Source organism: Neophocaena asiaeorientalis, unplaced genomic scaffold (genome assembly GCF_003031525.2).
Source record: "Neophocaena asiaeorientalis asiaeorientalis breed wild unplaced genomic scaffold, Neophocaena_asiaeorientalis_V1.1 scaffold106, whole genome shotgun sequence".
NCBI lineage: Eukaryota > Metazoa > Chordata > Mammalia > Artiodactyla > Phocoenidae > Neophocaena > Neophocaena asiaeorientalis.
This window is the reverse complement of record NW_020172597.1, coordinates 419,660-439,516: the sequence shown is the minus strand read 5'-3', so window position 1 is coordinate 439,516 and position 19,857 is coordinate 419,660. Positions and strand designations below refer to the sequence as shown.

The following is a 19,857-nucleotide window of genomic DNA, read 5'->3' as shown; positions in this document are numbered from 1 at the left end:
GACTCTGACCTTTCACTGCCAAGGGCGCAGGTTCAATCCCTGGTTGGGGGAACTAAGATCCCACAAGCCGCAGGGTGTGGCCAGAAGAAAAACAGGCAAAACTAATCTATGATGCTGGAAGTCAGAACAGTCAGAACCTTTGGGGGTTATCTATTGGGAAGGGCCACGAGGAAGCCTGATGAGGTGCTGGATGTGTTCTATATTTAACCTGGGTGGTGGTTACATGAGTGCATACATATATAAGAAAAGGTAACCAAGATGTATATTTGAGATTGGTGTGCTTTATTGTAAATTATGTAAGTTAGAGCTTAAGAAACAAACGGAAAAAGAGTTCAGGATCTTACCTTTGATGAGGTACAAGCACGTTGTTAATTCCTCCGAGCTTTGCATTTATCTTCAGGCAAAGGTTGGAAAGGGTTTGAGGTGAGGTCTTCACTACATTTTTTACCTGGACACACTGTGTAGCCATACCCAGGAGGGTATCTCCAACACGTTTCACCTCCGCTACAAAAATAAGTTTATTAATTAATTTTAAAATGTTGATATATTCTCCTGATTACTAAAAGTAGAGGGGAACACCCCCCCACACACATTAACATTTACAGAGTGCCAACTATATACTGTACGTTGTGCTAGATGCTTTTCCTGTGTGGTCCTTTCATCTGCTAAACCCCCAGGGCAATTTTTTTGAGTTTGGAAGGCTCTCTCCCTACCCTTTTCTTCCCTCCTGCAGGCTTTGAAGCCAGTCCACTTCCTTTATTCTACCATGCAGTCTGCCACCACTCACCACTCACTCAAGTCCCTTGAGGTTCCTTTTCCAACAGGACTGGTCTGGCAAAGAAATCAATCTCCCCAGCTCCTCCCTCTCAGTACACACACCAGCCCTTTGAATTCTAAGGGATTTTTTTTCCCTTCCTTCCCCTCCTCCGCCAAACACTACAGATAAAGAGAAGCTAACAAAAGAAACAAATATAGAGAGGGTTGAAGGCATTTTACAAAGTTCAAATGGTTGGTCTACATAGTTTCCAAATCCTTCATTTAGATGATAGCCAAAAGAACTTTGTATCATTCTTCTTATAAGAGATACAAACTAAGCATCTCCTATTCTGGAAGTGGTAGGCTCCCCCCACTCTGATATTCCTAAATGCTTTTCACCAGACATTCCAGTTCTCCCCGTTTTGGGGACTATGGTAAAATGGCACTACCCTCATTACCACTGCATTTCCTGCCCACCATCCCACTTCCCCCACATAGGTTGAGTGGGCCATATAGCTGGTTGTGACCAAGAAATTGCAGAAGCTAAGAACCCTCCAGGCTCTTTTCTCTCTGCCATGGAGCCAGCAACATTCCAAATAGTGACTGGGTTCCAGAGTGAAAATGATATGATGACATGGGGCAGAGGCTGCAGTCCACCCTCAATGGACACATAGCAAAAGCAAAAAATAAAACTTTGTTGCTTTGAGCCACTGAGAGTTCGGGATTGTCTGTGACTGCAGCATAACCTAGTTTATCCTGACTGCTACAACTACTACTTGAAATCATCCCTCATTCAACATTAAAGGGGTCCATACCATATACTGGCGTCTTCCCAGGCAAGATAACCACTATCAGCTGTAGGCCCACATATGTCATTTTCAGGTGTTTAAACATGGGCTCCACGCTGTCTGCACCTTGTGCATACTTGCAAAAACATGGCTGACCCTGGATGGGCATTCCTGCATCCTTAGAGATTTTACGGAGCTGGTCAGTGAAACTCCTGTTAAAATAGAACCGGTGGCACAGTGCTTTCATTTCAGGGCACATTCTTAGCATGTATTTCCCTCTAAGATATTTCTTTCAGTTCGGTAAATTCTTAGCCAAATTTAGAAACAAATAAACAAACAAACAAAAAAACTCCCTCTTTAACTGGTTGCCAAAAATAGCCTGGAAGTTGTAATCATTGTAATTATAAGGCAGAAGACTCTGTATTATTAAACTATCAGATTATCATTTTGAACTTTTAAATAATTGTGCCTCAGCTGGGCCTCAGGGCCTAGAATAGCATTCCTGTTCAAAGATCTTTTTAAACCTTCAAGTCAGTAATTCCAGACCGAAGAAAAAAGCAAGGTCAAAATTTCAGGTAACGTGTATTTTGGTAAGCCAGGTACAAGAATAGTTGGGTAAGCTTGTGTTCAACTGAGAACACAGAAACACACTGTCACAAAATCACCATATTTAGGATGACATTCAAACTTGTAATAGATTTGATTCAAGAACAATGTCAAAAGAAATCATCACTTTAAGAAAAAGCAAAACTCATGGTCAAGTTTTAAATTTTGGATTTGTAGAAAGCTTTCAGAATGATTTGTTTTCTGCATTTGCCAATGTTTTGTAGGATTCCTTTCTTTCACCCCAGTTCCCTTTTCCTATAGTGATTTTTCCACCCTTTTCACTAACTTCCTGTATATAGATAACTGCATCTGTAAGATGTGAACCAATGATCTTAGTCAGTGACCCTGCAGTAAAACAAGCTCTCTAGTACACTGTAATGATTAAAAATGAACTAGTTTTTATCTTAGCTGAAAAGATACAATTAACCCCAAAGGAAGCTTCTCTAAGAACTCAAGAATTTGCCAATCGGCACTGCTTCAGCCTTGTTAGTCACAAATTTCTGCTCTAAATGTAGGAAGCTGAGTCAGATTCTTAACATAATTCCCAAGTCTGCGATTTACTATAAGAACAAGGTCTTTTTCCTACAGCCAGATGGTGTCACTATAGGAGTCTGGGATTCAGTGCCAGTGTACACAGCACATTCACATAAAGATGATATTTTCATATCTGGAAGGGATATTACTAAGCTGAAAATATGAAGATACTCACTTTAGTAAATCTTCCCTACATTGTTTCTGAGGCGCAAAACAAGCAACTGCCCAAACTTTAATTTCAATGCCAGCATAAAACTGCTTTCCTCGCATGTCCCAGACACCCTGGTTGGGTGTGGCTACCGTTTTATTCTTTAAAAAAAAAAAACACAAAAAAAGAAACAAAAGAAAAGAGAAAAGACATTACAATCTAAGGCCATTTTAAAGTTGATGAGGGGATAAACAAAACTCTATTTGATATTAGCCAAAAGACAAAAAGCAGTAATGAGCAAAGCTATGAGTAAATTCAGTGTGGTGTAGTGGAAAAACCCTGGATTCATCCCTTTTTGATTGGTTGTTGGAAGAAGCTTGCTGAATAAAATAAAAAGCTTACCCGGCCTCCGTATTGCAGCATTGGTGCTGGAAGTACCCTGCCTGTGAGCTCAGTCATTTCATTGTGGACAACAATACCAAATTCTTTAAGATATGGATCAGGTCCGCCCACCATGCTGTTACTCTTCACCTAAAGAACAGGAAAGCCTGCATATATAAAAACCAAAGAGTAACTGTGCCCCATCAGGCATTTTCTATTGTTTTTTTTGTTTGTTTTTTGTGTTTTGTTTTTTTCCCATCTGAAAGCTAGCTTATCTTAAAGACCATGCCTTACTGACCAGTCTACTGATTTCTTCTTGTCTGTCAGGAGCAGATCTTGCTGTGGCTTTGATCATCGTGGAAGTCTGATTGTCTGTGAGCTTCTTTATACATCGTTGTCCTGCCACTATATTACAAACCTACCAAGAGGCAAAGAGGAATTAGTTTGTGTAATGGGCTTCTACATCTTAAGCCTTTGCTGAACTGTACCTTACATCTTCCATTTCCAAAAAAATGAAAATTCTGTTATATGGTGAAGTTATCTGTCCAAAGTATTTTAGAGATTAATATTAAATTCTATCACTAGTTTAGAACATTTCTTTTTTAAAAAACACATTCAAGAGATTGGCAGATTGGCAAAAGAAAATTTAGTTTAGCTTACCTCAAGTGGCAAGTATGTATGCTTTTGTTCTTGTCCCACCTGGAGACAGGGAAGATGGGGGTATTTCAGTTGCAGACTATACTTTTGCTTAAAATATTGAGCTACTGTACATTCCATTGCTTGCCCATTTTCTAGCTGTAAGGGAAAACTATAAAAGAGAATGTCTCTTTAGAAATTTCTTCAAGTTCTTTGTGTTTTTTTTCAAATAAGCAAACAAACAAAAGCCTACTAACATTTTCTACCTTGACCAGTCACTTAAAAAAAAAAGGTCAATCTTTATTTGGCCATTTTCACTTAAGCCATTTTAGGGTTTAATCAGGATAGCGATTTTGTTGGAATTTTACATGTTTGTTTGTTAAAGCTAAGATGAGAAAAATTTTAATTAAAATGGAAAAAGAATTTAAATCAAGAAGAAGCCGCAGAACCAGAAAATACACAGACTTACTAGAGAGGTCAGTTAACACCTACAGATACAAATACAATCTCTTGCTGGCTTCTTAGAGATGAGTAAATTCAAATAAGGTTCTGAGTCATCCACAGATGATAACTTAAGATAACTTTTGATAAAATGAATGTAGCACAGTTACTGGGGCCACATCTTCAGATCCCCAAACCAGGACAAACATATGTGGATTTGGAGGCCACAAGACCAGATACATGAACTTGAGACTGTGTCAAGATATTTGGTATAAACTGGGGAGCATGATTTAAGAGACTCTCCTGATTTCGCTCTTCCAGTGGACAAATTATCTCAAACACTTGGCACAATAATTACTTTAATCTTGCTTTCTTAGCTGTTAATGGCCCACAAAGTAATAATGCAGTGAGGATCACGTATGTGATATTTAAATCTATGTGCTTTTAATTTTCATGCAAAGATTATATAGTTCTATAAGTATAGTTATTCTTACAGGGTACTGTGAAGTAATTAAATAATGAGAAAGATAGTTCTTTTTGAAACAAATGCTATAATTCTCAACAGTGACTTCATTTTTTTCCTTAGAGAATGAAGTCAATGGTATAACATGAAGAGTATATGGAACACCACTTTACAAGTCAAGAAATTCATGTGATGTGTACATGAGTTCATACTGAAGAATTTATTCAAATCAGACTGAATTTATATACTACATTTATCCAGAGGCCACCCCAAAATTTCAGTTATCTAGAACAAAGCGCTCCAGGTGATTTTGATGTACACTTGTTTGAAAAAGTCTTCTGAGTGAGGAAAATAATGTAAAGTTAATGTAGTTAAGTTTATGCTCTTTACTTAGAAAAGCCAATATTCATATTTATGTCAGACATGAGTTTAATGATCTTGATTACAAGAATAAAACTTACATATATGGTAATTTAAAAAGCACTTTAATATATATTTTCTCATTAGGTATAGCTCACAGTGGACTAGAAGCTGGGTGATTAGAAAACAGAGATTGCGTAAGCATAAATGAATGTGCTGCTGGAGGCATACCATACACACTGACAGCTGGAAGAAGTGACAGCTAGCTACAAAAGGGGGGAGAAAAATCCACATAAAGCACAAAGCAATATGTATCTTCGCGTGACAGCTTTTATGACTTACAGGCCTTAATAGATCCTTCAGGCCATGCATTGAGAATTACAACACTATAATAAATGATGTTCATAATGATGACTCAGCATCATTATATAAAAGTTGATCTATGAAAAAAATAAGTTGATCTATGTTTAGCATACTCTGTTTAATAGGTGAAATGACTTCCCTGGTGGCACAGTGGATAAGACTCTGTGCTCCCAATGCAGGGGGCCCAGCTTCGATCCTTGGTTAGGGAACTAGATCCCACATGCATGCCACAGCTAAGAGTTCACAGGCCACAACTAAGGAGCCCGTGTGCCGCAACTAAAGAAGCCGGCGAGCTGCAACTGAGACCCGGTGCAACCAAATAGAGAAATAAATATTTTTTTAAAAAGAGAAAGAAAAACTGACTGGATCATAATTACATTTACAAAAAAAAGAAAAAGAGGTGAAATGAATTAAAGGCATGAAATATGTTTTATAAATATTTCTATCAAAAATATTTAAAACATTTTCTATTTTTTTTATTTTTTATTTTTTTGACCGTGCTGTGTGTGGCATGTGGCATGCAGGATCTTAGTTCCTTGACCAGAGATTGAACCTGAGATCCCTGCAGTGGAAGCGTGGAGTCTTAACCAATGGACCACCAGGGAAGTCCCTTAAAACATTTTTAAAGCTTCGGTGCTTTAAAGTGAAGATCTAGGTGATTTTTTAAATTACAATATGGGATACCAATTTCTCAAATTATTATAGTAGCTTCCTTTGTTACAAAAAATATAATGGTACAATTTTAGATGTGGTTAACATACGTCTGATGACTGGCTGGCCGTCTAGTCACATTGCACACTCGATATTTTCGTTTCATCTGTCCACAGTGGGTCACCTCAACTTTAAGACCTGAAGTCAAAACAGTCAAAAGAGCAGTATTAATTAAAATCACAGTGACAAGAAAATACTCGAAGGTTGTCTTCAGAAAGGCATAGCATTGTACAGGACAAAAGTTGCAAGGATATGGGAACAATTTCATCATGCATAGGCAAAAAAGCCTCAGCCAAGCAGAAAAAATTAGAACCCAGGCGACTTAAGACTTGCAACCTACTTTGATGTATTACTTCATTCAATAAGTATCTATCAAGCATCAACTATGTTTTGGTGCTTATTCTTTTTTTTTTTTTTTTTGCGGTACGTGGGCCTCTCACTGTTGTGGTCCCTCCCGTCGCGGAGCACAGGCTCCGGACGCGCAGGCTCAAAGGCCATGGCTCACGGGCCCAGCAGCTCCGCGGCATGTGGGATCCTCCCGGACCAGGGCACGAACCCGCGTCCCCCGCATCAGCAGGCAGACTTTAAACCACTGCACCACCAGGGAAGCCCTGGTGCTTATTCTTGGGTCTGGAGATAGCCCTAATGAAGCTTATGGTATAATGAGAGAAGATAGCTAACAACAGGTAAAGAAGCAAAGAAATTCTGAGAATAAATGAACTTGTGTTATTTTATTAAAATTGAAGTTTTCAAGTAAGTAAAAGTAACAGTTACTAAGTTCCTGACATGTGCCAGGTACTGTGCTACTGTATAAAGAAGCTTTATACACTTAGTTGCATTTAATTCTCACAACAATCTTACAAGATACACATTATCTTTATCTTAGAGATGAATAAACTAAGGCTCACAGTGGTTAAATAACTTGCCCAAAGTCCCAATGATAGAATTGGCAGGAATGGGATGGAAGCCCAGGTGTGTCTGACTGCAAGACCGTGCTCCTTGCACCATGCTGAGCTGCCTCTCCAAGACCACAGTAATGCAAATACCTACCTCTGATTTCTTTGGTAAACTTGACACGCTGGGAGTCTGTTAGGGGTTTGGTCTGTTCATTGATGTTCTGAATGTCTAAAACCTCACACATGAACTCAATGATAGGCTGAGCCCGGTAGAAAGCAGTTGCAGATACTAACAAACAGAGAAGGATACTTAGCTTCAGGGAAAGAGGAAAGACCAAAAAAACCAGCCAAAAGAGTAAAGGATAAAGAGAGTTCCATCTTACCATCAATATTCAGCATCATATTCCACATGGCAGGTCTCACAGACTGATGAAAGCCAAACCAAACCTCCCTGCCCCCTCCCAGAGGGTGATAGTAACCTTCAGGAGGTGAGAAAAAGGAGCGACCCACTGGAGTGTACCTGAAGAAACAAGAGTTTGCATGTTTCACAGTAAACACTTGAGTCTTTCATTTCACTCTCAATTTTGTAAACTGAAACCAAGTTTGAACTATGACTCGTGCAGAAACCTTTCAATGTCTCCAATGCAACCTAGCAAAAAAAGTCTGACATTTGTGGCAAAGAATTCAAACTAACCTCATGGAGGGAAGGTGTCTTGTGATAACATCAAGTGCTTGAACTGAGTCATCTGGGACTTCATTCAAGTGCCCGGCCAAAGCTTCTAAAAGCAACTGAAGGCTCACAACTGATACCCACTGAACAGACACTTTAAAGGTCTGGTCTTTACCCTCACCTGGAAGGGTCACTTCCATATCAACCTAAGGAAAAATACATAAAATACATACACATACATATTTACAAAGGCTGAGACATCCCAGGAATATTCATATAGTATATGCATAAGGATGTTTAACACTTTCTATAATTGCAAAACACTGGAAACAACCTATGTTCCATCAGTAGGGGAATAATTTAATATTGAATATTATGTAATAGTTAAAAATAAGGTAGATGCTACAACATGGATGAACCTTGAAAACATTATGCTAAGTGAAATAAATAGCCAGACATAAAATGACAAATACTATATGATTCCACTTATATGAGGTACCTAGAATAGTTAAATTCATAAATACAGAAAGTAGAATAGTGGTTACCAGGGATAGGGGAGGAGAAAACGGGGAGTTATTGTTTAATGGGCACAGAGTTTGAGTTTGGGATGATGAAAAGTTCTAGAGATGGCTAGTGGTCATAGTTGCATAACAATGTGAATATATTTAATGCCACTGAATTGTACACTTAAAAATGGTTAAAATAGTAAATTTTATGTTATATATATTTTACCACAATAAAAAAATTGAATTAAAAAAATAAGGTAGGGCTTCCCTGGTGGTGCAGTGGTTGAGAGTCCGCCTGCCGATGCACGGGACACAGGTTCGTGCCCTGGTCTGGGAAGATCCCACATGCCGCAAATAAATCATAGAACAATATCAAACAAATAAGAATATATATAGGGACTTCCCTGGTGGCGCAGTGGTTGAGAGTCCGCCTGCCGATGCACGGGACACAGGTTCGTGCCCTGGTCTGGGAAGATCCCACATGCCGCAAATAAATCATAGAACAATATCAAACAAATAAGAATATATATAGGGACTTCCCTGGTGGCGCAGTGGTTGAGAGTCCGCCTGCCGATGCACGGGACACAGGTTCGTGCCCTGGTCTGGGAAGATCCCACATGCCGCAAATAAATCATAGAACAATATCAAACAAATAAGAATATATATAGGGACTTCCCTGGTGGCGCAGTGGTTGAGAGTCCGCCTGCCGATGCACGGGACACAGGTTCGTGCCCTGGTCTGGGAAGATCCCACATGCCGCGGAGCAGCTAGGCCCGTGAGCCATGGCCGCTGAGCCTGCGCGTCCGGAGCCTGTGCTCCGCAATGGGAGAGGCCACAACAGCGAGAGGCCCGCGTAACACAAAAAAAATAAATAAATAAGGTACACTTAAATGTACAGAAAAGGAAAGATCTCCCAGACATATTGTTAAATGAAAAAATAAATCATAGAACAATATCAAACAAATAAGAATATATATAGGGACTTCCCTGGTGGCGCAGTGGTTAAGAATCCGCCTGCCAATGCAGGGGCCACGGGTTCGAGCCCTGGTCCGGGAAGACCCCACATGCCACGGAGCAACTAAGCCCATGCGCCACAACTACTGAGCCCGAGGGCCACAACTACTGAAGCCCACATGCCTAGAGCCCATGCTCCGCAACAAGAGAAGCCACCACAATGAGAAGCCCACGCACCGAAACGAAGAGTAGTCCCAGCTCACTGCAACTAGAGAAAGCCCGCGTGCAACCAAAAATATAAATAAATAAATAACTTTATTTAAAAAAATAAGAATATATATAAATATGCATAAATAGCTAAGGCACAAAAAAATATATGAAATGATATATACTGAACTATTATAGCAGTTTCCTCTGAAAGTGAAAATGGGATTGAGGGTACAGGCAAGTTGGGAGGCGGGAAACCATAGCATTTCTAGATTGTCTGAATAAGGTTATAATGAGTATATATTTATGTATTGCTTTTAAATTTTTAAAACAAATGTCTTAAGTTATTGTGGTATTAAAAATATTTTCATAAGTGGGTGTTATATAATATTCTACAAGTTGGCAGGCAGATTCTACAAGTTATAAAAATTCCATTCTTCAGATTCAGGTGGCACTTTAACACTGAGAAATCTGGAATATACGTAAAGATGACAAAATCAACCTAAATTCTAATGCTCAGTTATTGGTTAACTAAGGGACAAGAGAATATGGACAGAATAACAAATCTATCATCAGCATGAGAAACAACTTTAAGCGTTGAATTGTTATTAGAAAGGGAAACACTGTTGTCCTATGTAATTACTACTGAATGACATAAGTCTAATCAATATTTCTTGCCGTTAACACTTACCCTCTCCCGTCCAATTGGCAGTGGATGTGCTGTGTACATGTTTCTTTTGCCATCATAGCCAGGCTGCCGATCACCAAATACCTGCATCTTGAAGTGCCGCACCATTGTATCTACTACGTCCCTTAACAGTAATGGAGATAGTGTAGGTTAGCTCTGAGAAGCGGTGGTGAACAGTAAGGAAACTATCACCATACCTTAATCATCTAAATTCAGTTCAAAACTCCTTGGAAAAAGTAAGAGTTAAACTTACAACTGACTCAAGTAATTAGAAAAATAGTTAACTAAAAGAAAGGTAGGCAAGTGAACAAAAGCAATCATGAGATGACAACAGAAAGGAGGGAATAAAAGGAAAAAGAGAATAAACTTTAGAGCATCCTCTCAAATTCTTGCTTTCCAAAATCCTCTCCTATGATAAATAGAGCCTTATAAGAATAACCTGTCTTAGGTATCTAAGTTTGGCATGTTCATCACTGAACAATGATAAGTGTGTTATCAAATAAGCACCCTTATTCAAGTATACTGGTTTTGGAAAAGAGGGTGAGCAGAATTCAGAAATCTGGGGATCAATAAATCTAAGATGCATCAAAATCAAAGGACTAAGTCAACCCCTTTGATAATGCTAGAAATTTATTATTCTTCATACTGTCTTGTTATATTCCAAACTGCTTCCAAGCAGTATAGAAAAGGGAATGTCGTAAAATGTCCTCATTCTGTCAAGATTACCAATGTAGTTTCTTTCTGTTTAGAAAGAAAGCCTTTCTCTCAATAGAGCATGAATAGCTTTATTTAAATGTTTCTGCATATATGCCGGATCACTCTGTATGCAGGCTCTGAAACAAATGCAGCTGTGGGGGAAGCAGAGTCTACAGCTTAAGATGGACAGATCTGGGTCTGTGCAATTTTGGAATGCTAGCGTCAATGAAAACTCAGGTGCTATGTCTTACCAACATTAGTGAGCCCCACGTAGGGGAACTGTACCTTAAAATACATCACAACAAAGTTCTTTATCAAATAAATATACCCATGTTTCTATCAAAAAAAAATACATCACAACTAGCTAAGGCATTAATATTACTACAAATGAAATCTGTGGGAAAGTCATATGTTTTCAAACCAAATCATGCAACTGAAAAAAACTGATGGAGAAATATAGTCTCATACATTCCCAATTTTAAAAAGCTGACTTAAGAACAGTATATTTGGGGCTTCCCTGATGGCACAGTGGTTGAGAGTCTGCCTGCCAATGTAGGGGAATGGGTTCGAGCCCTGGTCTGGGAAGATCCCACATGCCGCGAAGCAACTGGACCTGTGAGCCACAACTACTGAGCCTGCGCGTCTGGAGCCTGTGGTCCGCAACAAGAGAGGCCGCGACAGTGAGAGGCCCGCGCACCACGATGAAGAGTGGCCCACACTCGCCGCAACTAGAGAAAGCCCTCGCACAGAAACAAAGACCCAATACAGCCAAAAATAATAAATAAATTTTAAAAATATAATAAATAAATACGGGCTGTTGTTAACTGACAAGAGGCTTGTGCTTATTTATAAAAAAAAAAACTGACAAGAGGCTTGTGCTTATTTATAAAAAAAAAAAAGAACAGTATATTTTCAGACTGGAAGGGTAATTTCTTATCTTACTTTCTTAAAATGTAACCATAAAGTTTTACAGTAAAAAACATATTTTCACCTCTATTCTCATTTAACCTTCAAAACAACCTTGTGAGACAAGCAGGGCAATAATTATTGAATTCAGAATGGGCAAGTAAACTGCCCCTGATCACACAATGATTAAGTGGCAGAGCTGTATGACGTTGGACAAGTTACTTAATCTCTCACATCTGTTTCTTCATTTGTAAAATTATGGTAATCATAACACCCACCACAAAAGTTGTCATATTAAGTGAATAAACAGACACAGAATATTTAGAACAGTGCTTGTCATGCAATAAGCCTACTGCTTGCAGGACATTTGGTCCTGTCCAAAACATTCATAAGACATTTGGTCCATCCTAAAAGGTCCTTGATATTTGGTCATATTTGGTCCTGTCCAAAATGTCCATGGAGACATTTGGTCCACACCAAAAGGTCCTTGATATTCACTTCTGTCCAAAACAAAAATTTGGCATGGGCCAAATACGCTCATGGACGTTTTGAATAGGACCAAATTTCAGGGACCTTTTTTGTTTTTTCAGGGACCTTTTGACTTAGACCAAATGTCTTGTGGATGCTCTGGACAAGACTAAATGGCTGCTGACTAGCCTACTTAACTCTGGTATGCTCAAGGATAACACTCCAGGAATCTTCCTCTCTCCTGAATCATCAAATTTTTCCACTCTACTGAATTACTGCCTTCAGCAAATAAATATGCTATAATTTCTTCATCTTAAAAAAAATGTGAAATTTCCTGATCCCACTTCCTCCTCGTCTGAACATTCCATTTCTCTGCTCCCCATTGCATCAAAATCCCTTGACAGAGATGTCTCTAATTGCTCTTCTCCTTTCTCTCTTCAGTCTTCTCCAGTGAGGCTTTTCCTCCACCAAAGCTACTCTTATCAAGGTCCCCAGTGAGCTCCACATTGTGAAATTCAATGCTCCTCGAACATTAGACGATCAGTTCTTTCAGCTTAAAACATCTTCTTCCCTTGCCTCCTCACTCTGCCCTGGTTATCTCTCATCCCAGTGGCCTCTCCATGCCAGTCTCCTTGCTGATTCTTCCTCATCTCCCCATTTGTAAGTATTGTAAGTATTTGTAAGTACTCAGTTTTGAAATCTTATTTTCTTTAACCACACTCACTTCCTACATGATCTCACCTGGTCTCATGGCTTTACCACCAATATGCTGATGACTTTCAAATGTTTGTCTCCAGCCTGGACTTTTCTGCTGAGTCCAACCTCATGTATCCAACTTCCTGCTCAACATCTTCACTGGGATGTCCAATAGACATCTCAATCCTAACATGGCCAAAAAACAGATCTCCTGATCTGTCAACCCTGTTGGCCTCTCCCATAGTTTTTCCCATCCTGATAAATGGCAACTCCATCTTTCCATCCACTCAGGACAAAAACCCTGGAATCAATGATGATTAATTTCTTTCATACCTCCTGTTCAATCCATCAACAAATCTTGCTGACACTACCTTTAAAATTTGTAGACTCTGACCAGTTGTTTTTTTGGTTTTTTTGGGGGGTTTTTTTGCGGTACGCGGGCCTCTCACTGTGTGGCCTCTCCCGTTGCAGAGCACAGGCTCCGGACGCGCCGGCTCAGTGGCCATGGCTCACGGGCCCAGCCGTTCTGCGGCATGTGGGATCTTCCCGGACCGGGGAACGAACCCACGTCCCCTGCATCGGCAGGCGGACTCTCAACCACTGCGTCACCAGGGAAGCCCTCTGATCAGTTTTTATCACTATCACTTTTACTACCCAAGTTCAAGCCACCATCATTTTTCACCTGAATCATTACACATGCCTCCTAATTGATTTCCTTGCTTTTCACCCTTACCTGCTAGGGTTCGTTTTCAACACAGCAGCCAAAACGATCCATTAAAAATCTAAGTTAGTCATATCAAATGTCTACTCAAAACCCATCTAATCAGAGTAAACACTAAAGTTCTATGACCACCTACAAGACTCTGCATGATAGGGCCCTTTGGAGTTTCTCTATCACTCTCCCCCTCACTCACTCCAGCAATACAGGCTTTATCTGCTGTTCCTTGAATATACCATGCAAGCTGCTGCCTCTGCCTGGGACTCTTGTCATGTAGATATCCCTCACCTCCTCTAGGTTTCTCCTCAAATGTCACTTTTCAGTGAGCTCTTCCCTAACTATACTATTAAAAAATTACATTATGTGTGTGTGCGTACCCATATATATACACACACGTGCGTTCACACAAACATCTTACATAATATATATGTAACATATACACAAAATATATACGTATTTACAGTATACATAAATACTACATACACTATATGTATGTGTGTGTGTGTGTGTGTATATATATATATATATATATATATATATATATATATATAAAATCAGTGGCCCATCCTCCATCCCTATCTTCCATCCCTCTTTTATTTTTCTTCACAACAGTTATCATCAACTAACAAATAATATGTTTTCTTTGCTTATTCATTTATTTTTGGACTTTTCCCCCATTAGAATATAAGTTCCTCAAGGGTAGGAACTTTTGCCTGTTTGTTCATGTTGTATTCCCAGAACATAGAACAATACCTGATACACAGTGAGCACCCAACAGAATATATGTCAAATGGATCAATATTAGCCATTGCCACCGCTTCTGTTATTATTGATTTCAGTTATACAACAGCCAAACAATTAAGGGCTTGCATGAGACTGAACTATACCAGAAAGCCAAATAATTGATCTATAATGAGAAAAAAAAAAACCAAGCCACAAAGAAATACTTCACTTTACAGCAAAAGCATCCTTGGAAAGGCAAGAACTATAATATTAAGGACTGCCTGAATATCCCAGCGTGAAAACAGAGAAAAGTAAAGTGGGTGATCTCAGCACACTGTAAAAATATCTGCTATATATAGGGCTATATTCACTATTGGTAAATTCCTGTCATACAGACAACAATGCTTAAATCATCTTATCTAGACCCCTCCTGGATAATGCTAGAATTAAACAGAGCTTCTCAGTTTATGTTCTTCAATACTCCAAGATGATTCTTCTGTCTTTACACTTATATTTTTCTCATGTCCAATACCAACACATGATAATAAAATTTGAATTTCCACATAGTTCTATTTTCCATAGACACCAGTGGCTTCACCTATTTTTACAAATTTCTGCTACCTTTGGACAGTGAAAGAGTGACCTTTCTTCTTCATTCATTAAGTATTTACTGACTGAAGAATGATGTATCCTGCATTCTGCTAGAATCTGTGGAGGACAACCAAGTATGAGACAGCAAACCTGCTATCAAGAAACTTAACATCTTAGAGAAAAAAAAAGCTTACATGTTAAAAGAGTTTAGAGAACAATACGATTCATGATAAATAAATTACATGTATTTAAATGTATAAGAGGGGACGAGGGGAAGATGGCGGAAGAGTAAGACGCGGAGATCACCTTCCTCCCAACAGATACACCAGAAATACATCTACACGTGGAACAACTCCTACAGAACACCTACTGAATGCTAGCAGAAGACCTCAGACCTCCCCAAAGGCAAGAAACCCCCCACGTACCTGGGTAGGGCAAAAGAAAAAAGAATAAACAGAGACAAAAGGATAGGGACGCATCCTGCACCAGTGGGAGGGAGCTGTGAAGGAGGAAAGGTTTCCACACACTAGGAAGCCCCTTCGCGGGCGGAGACTGCGGGTGGCGGAGGCGGGAAGCTTCGAAGCCGCGGAGGTGAACGCAGCCACTGGGGTGCGGAGCGCAAAGCGGAGAGATTCCCGCACAGAGGATTAGGGCCGACCAGCACTCACCAGCCCGAGAGGCTTGTCTGCTCACCCGCCAGGGCGGGCAGGGCTGGGAGCTGAAGCTCGGGCTTCTGTTGGAGCGCAGGGAGAGGACTTGGGGTTGGCGGCGTGAACACAGCCTGCAGAGGGTTAGTGTGCCACGGCTGGCCGGGAGCGAGTCTGGGAAAAGTCTGGACCTGCCGAAGAGGCAAGAGACTTTTTCTTCCCTCTTTGTTTCCTGGTGCGCGAGAAGAGGGCATTAAGAGCGCTGCTTAAAGGAGCTCCAGAGACGGGCGTGAGCCGCGGCTAAAAGCGCGGACCCCAGAGACGGGCATGAGACGCTAAAGCTGCTGCTGCCGCCACCAAGAAGCCTGTGTGCGAGCACAGGTCACTATCCACACCCCCCTTCCGGGGAGCCTGTGTAGCCCGCCACTGCCAGGGTCCCAGGATCCAGGGACAACTTCCCCGGGAGAACGCACCGCGCACCTCAGGCTGGTGCAACGTCACGCCAGCCTCTGCCGCCGCAGGCTCACCCGGCACTCCATGCCCCTCCCTCCCCCCCACCTGCGGCCTGAGTTAGTCACAGTCCCCGAAGCAGCTGCTCCTTTAACCCCGTCCTGTCTGAGCGAACAACAGACGCCCTCCGGCGGTCCCCTTTTCCTCTTTTTGTGAGTGTGTATGTGTATGCTTCTGTGTGAGATTTTGTCTGTATAGCTTTGCTTCCACCATTTGTCCTGGGGCTCTATCCGTCGGTTTTTTTTGTTGTTTTTAATTTTTCTTTCTTAATAATTATTTTTCATTTTAATAACTTTATTATATTTTATCTTTATTTTATTTTACTTTATCTTCTTTCTTTCTTTTTTCCTTCCTTCCCTCCTTCCTTCCTTCCTCCCTCCCTCCCTTTCTTTCTTTCTTTGTGTAGACCTAGAGTCTGTCATACAGAGTGAAGTAAGTCAAAAAGAGAAAGACAAATACCATATGCTAACACATATATATGGAATTTAAGAAAAAAAATGTCGTGAAGAACCTAGCGGTAAGACAGGAATAAAGACACAGACCTACTAGAGAATGGACTTCAGGATATGAGGAGGGGGAAGGATAAGCTGGGACAAAGTGAGAGAGTGGCATGGACATATATACACTACCAAATGTAAGGTAGATAGCTAGTGGGAAGCAGCCGCATAGCACAGGGAGATCAGCTCAGTGCTTTGTGACCGCCTGGAGGGGTGGGATAGGGAGGGTGGGAGGGAGGGAGATGCAAGAGGGAAGAGATATGGGAACATATGTATATGTATAACTGATTCACTTTGTTATAAAGCAGAAACTAACACACCATTGTAAAGCAATTATACTCCAATAAAGATGTAAAAAAAAAATTAATGTATAAGAAGCCTACTCTTTCTAATCCTTACCTGTTGACTCTACGAGGCCGTTTTTCTGGTTTAATATCCACGTCATAGTGATACACATCTATTTTAGGAATCTGAACCTGAAAATGATTGGCTAACAGTCGAATTGGTTTTCCAACAGTTCCAAGGCCAGGACGACGAGGCGGCTGAAACAGGCTGGTTGGAGGTCCTGAAGAGAATGAAAGATATTGGATGTGCTATTTGTTTGTGAAGGATAATATTCCCCTCATGATCATGATGATGATGATAATAGCTACAATTGGAAATTCCCTGGTGGTCCAGTGGTTAGGACTCTGCACTCTTACTGCCAAGAACCCGTGTTCAATCCCTGGTCCAGGAACTAAATTCCCACAAGCCACATGGCACAACCAAAACAAAACAAAAATAGCTACAATTATTGAGATCTTATTATTCACTGAACATACTCTGACATACAAAGATCAAAAGTTTTTTGACCTAAGACTCTCTAGATTTCTAAATATTTTGCCATGTTGCTATTATTCTGAATATGGGGGATGTCAACATTAGACACAGTATGATGAACCCTCAGAGGCAATCTACTGTCTAAAACCTTTTATCAGCATCAGTAGATCTACAGCTAGGCTTACAAAATTATATGCATTTTAAAATAAAACCATCTCGGACTTCCCTGGTGGCGTGGTGATTAAGAATCCGCCTGCCAATGCAGGGGACACGGGTTGGAGCCCTGGTCCGGGAAGATCCCACATGCAGTGGAGCAACTAAGCCCGTGCACCACAACTGAGGCTGCACTCTGGAGCCATGGGCCACAACTACTGAAGCCCGCATGCCTAGAGCCCGTGCTCCGCAACAAGAGAAGCCAGCACAATAAGTAGCCTGCGCACCGCAATGAAGAGTAGCCCCCGCTCGCCACAAGTAGAGAAAGCCCATGCGCAGCAAAGAAGACCCAACACAGCCAAAAATAAATAAATTTTAAAAAATAAAATAAAAAAAATAACAGTACTGAGGCTGAGAAACCTTGGTCTAGATACGGCAGTCATTCCAAATTATTCCATTGATGGTTCACAAGATATTCCATAAAAAGAAAGGATTCCATAAGCTAAAGAAACTGCATATTCCCTCCCCTGCTTAAAATTCCAATGTATATTATCGTGTTAAATTCTCTAAGAAGTTCCCTGATGTGGGCCATTTTTTAAGTCTTTATTGAATTTGTTACAATATTGCTTCTGTTTTATGCTTTGGTTTTTTGGCTGCTAGGCATGTGGGATCCTAGCTCCCGACCAGGGATCAAAGCCGCACCCCCTGCACTGGAAGGCGAAGTCTTAACCACTGGACCACCAGGGAAGTCCCTCTCTCTGTTTTTAAAATCAAACATCTATCAGTACTCAGTAGATAAGGATTTAGGGAAACACAGTCTGGGAAATATCTGTCTACAGAAAATCTTACTCCTTTTTGATTATAATGTCAAATGGACACTGGCCTAAAAAACATCTTTTCTGCTATGAATAGGTGTTGAGTAAAGTGAGCTGTGTTTACAAAGGAAAGTTACAACAGGTTTTCTTGTTGCAATGGTATTTCACCAAGAACAAAGACAATTCACTAAGGAGAGAAAACTCTGCAGCAAGAAGCTGTTCTGGTCCAACGTCACTTAGGAAAATCAAAGCAAAGACTTTAATGAAATTTGTGTTGACAGATCACCACATACTAATTTTTAAAGGACTGAAAATCTTTTCATGTATTAAATTCACTGTTCCTTCTTCCCCTAAATTATACTCATCCTTCAAAACTCAGGTTGAGTGCAACCTCCTTGGAAAGCCTTTCCAGAATCTCCCAGGCTGGAGGATGCATCTTCTGTGTTCCCAAGAACTTCTGTATAAGGGAGCACTTAGGACAAGTACCTAGAAACAACTTGTTAAATTACTGTCTCCTTCACTAGACTGTAAACTCTTAGAAGAAAGGCACTTCCAGTTCGTTGTTATCTCAATACCTAATTCAATGATGAGCACATTGTAGGAATTCAATAAATGAACTGAACAGTACCAATAATCCCTGTAGCAGATCCAGGTAGAAACTAAACAGAAACCTAGTCATTTCTAAAACAAAAGAATTGACGATTATCTTTTCATTAAAACAAAAAAAGCACTTAATTTATACTAAAAATATTATTATTCCTTGGAGTTGAGTTCCACTTCTGGTGAACAAGGGGATCTACTCTTGGTGTGATACGGCATTTATAAACAAGGTAAGAAGTAGATAATAAATAATATCAGAGGTAGACAGGCATACTGAATTAACCCAATTAAATCACATAAAAAAGTCAGCCCTGCATATTCCAAGATATGCTTAAACAATCTTTGTATCACAAATCCAGCTTTATGACAGAAATTTGCAAACAGAAATTTGGATCAAGTGACTTGCCCAAGGATGTATGACTAGACTAGGTCTCCTTACTCCCAGTTCAGGGCTTTTTCTTCTCCAATTTACTTCACAATCCTATGGCATCTATACCTCTCTAAAGTACTTGATGCCCTTTAAAGAGGCAGAGACAGAAGAAATGAAGGAAAGGGATTAAGAAGTGGAGAAAAGCAGAGTGTGTGTCTTTTCCATGGCAAGAGAGAAAAGTTAGAAGGTGAGTGATCATTCCTTTTAATAAGTTTAGAAGACTTATTTAGAAAGATATATTCTAAAATTGTTCATCCCCAAAGCTGGTTTCTTTGAATTTATCAAACGACTTACAAAGAAATAAATCACAGTGCCTAAGGCTCTGGAACTCCTGGTTTTACCCCTCCCTAACTGCACGACGTAGGGCCAGTTTCTTAGCCAATCGGTGCATCAATTTCCTTATCTATAAAATGGAGGAGGTATGATAATAATAGCATCCATCTCATAAGGCTACTGTGAGGATCTCATGAGACAATGTAT

General features: G+C 40.2%; 1 protein-coding gene across 1 annotated transcript in view; it reads right to left on the bottom strand.

The window, feature by feature from the left end:
- LOC112395515 (argonaute RISC component 4) overlaps positions 1-17,198 on the bottom strand; it is a 31,297-nt gene extending 14,099 nt beyond the window's left edge. Inside the window, exons 1-12 of the mRNA XM_024738755.1 lie at positions 16,960-17,198; positions 10,112-10,232; positions 7,778-7,959; positions 7,467-7,603; positions 7,238-7,372; positions 6,238-6,325; positions 3,874-4,021; positions 3,512-3,631; positions 3,235-3,363; positions 2,860-2,993; positions 1,572-1,756; positions 345-504 (exon numbers count right to left, since the gene is read on the bottom strand). Coding sequence (XP_024594523.1) covers positions 345-504; positions 1,572-1,756; positions 2,860-2,993; positions 3,235-3,363; positions 3,512-3,631; positions 3,874-4,021; positions 6,238-6,325; positions 7,238-7,372; positions 7,467-7,603; positions 7,778-7,959; positions 10,112-10,216 — 1,523 coding nt within the window. The 5' untranslated portion in view covers positions 10,217-10,232; positions 16,960-17,198. The remainder of the gene's footprint in view (positions 1-344; positions 505-1,571; positions 1,757-2,859; positions 2,994-3,234; positions 3,364-3,511; positions 3,632-3,873; positions 4,022-6,237; positions 6,326-7,237; positions 7,373-7,466; positions 7,604-7,777; positions 7,960-10,111; positions 10,233-16,959) is intronic.
- Between the last annotated feature and the right edge of the window lie 2,659 nt (positions 17,199-19,857).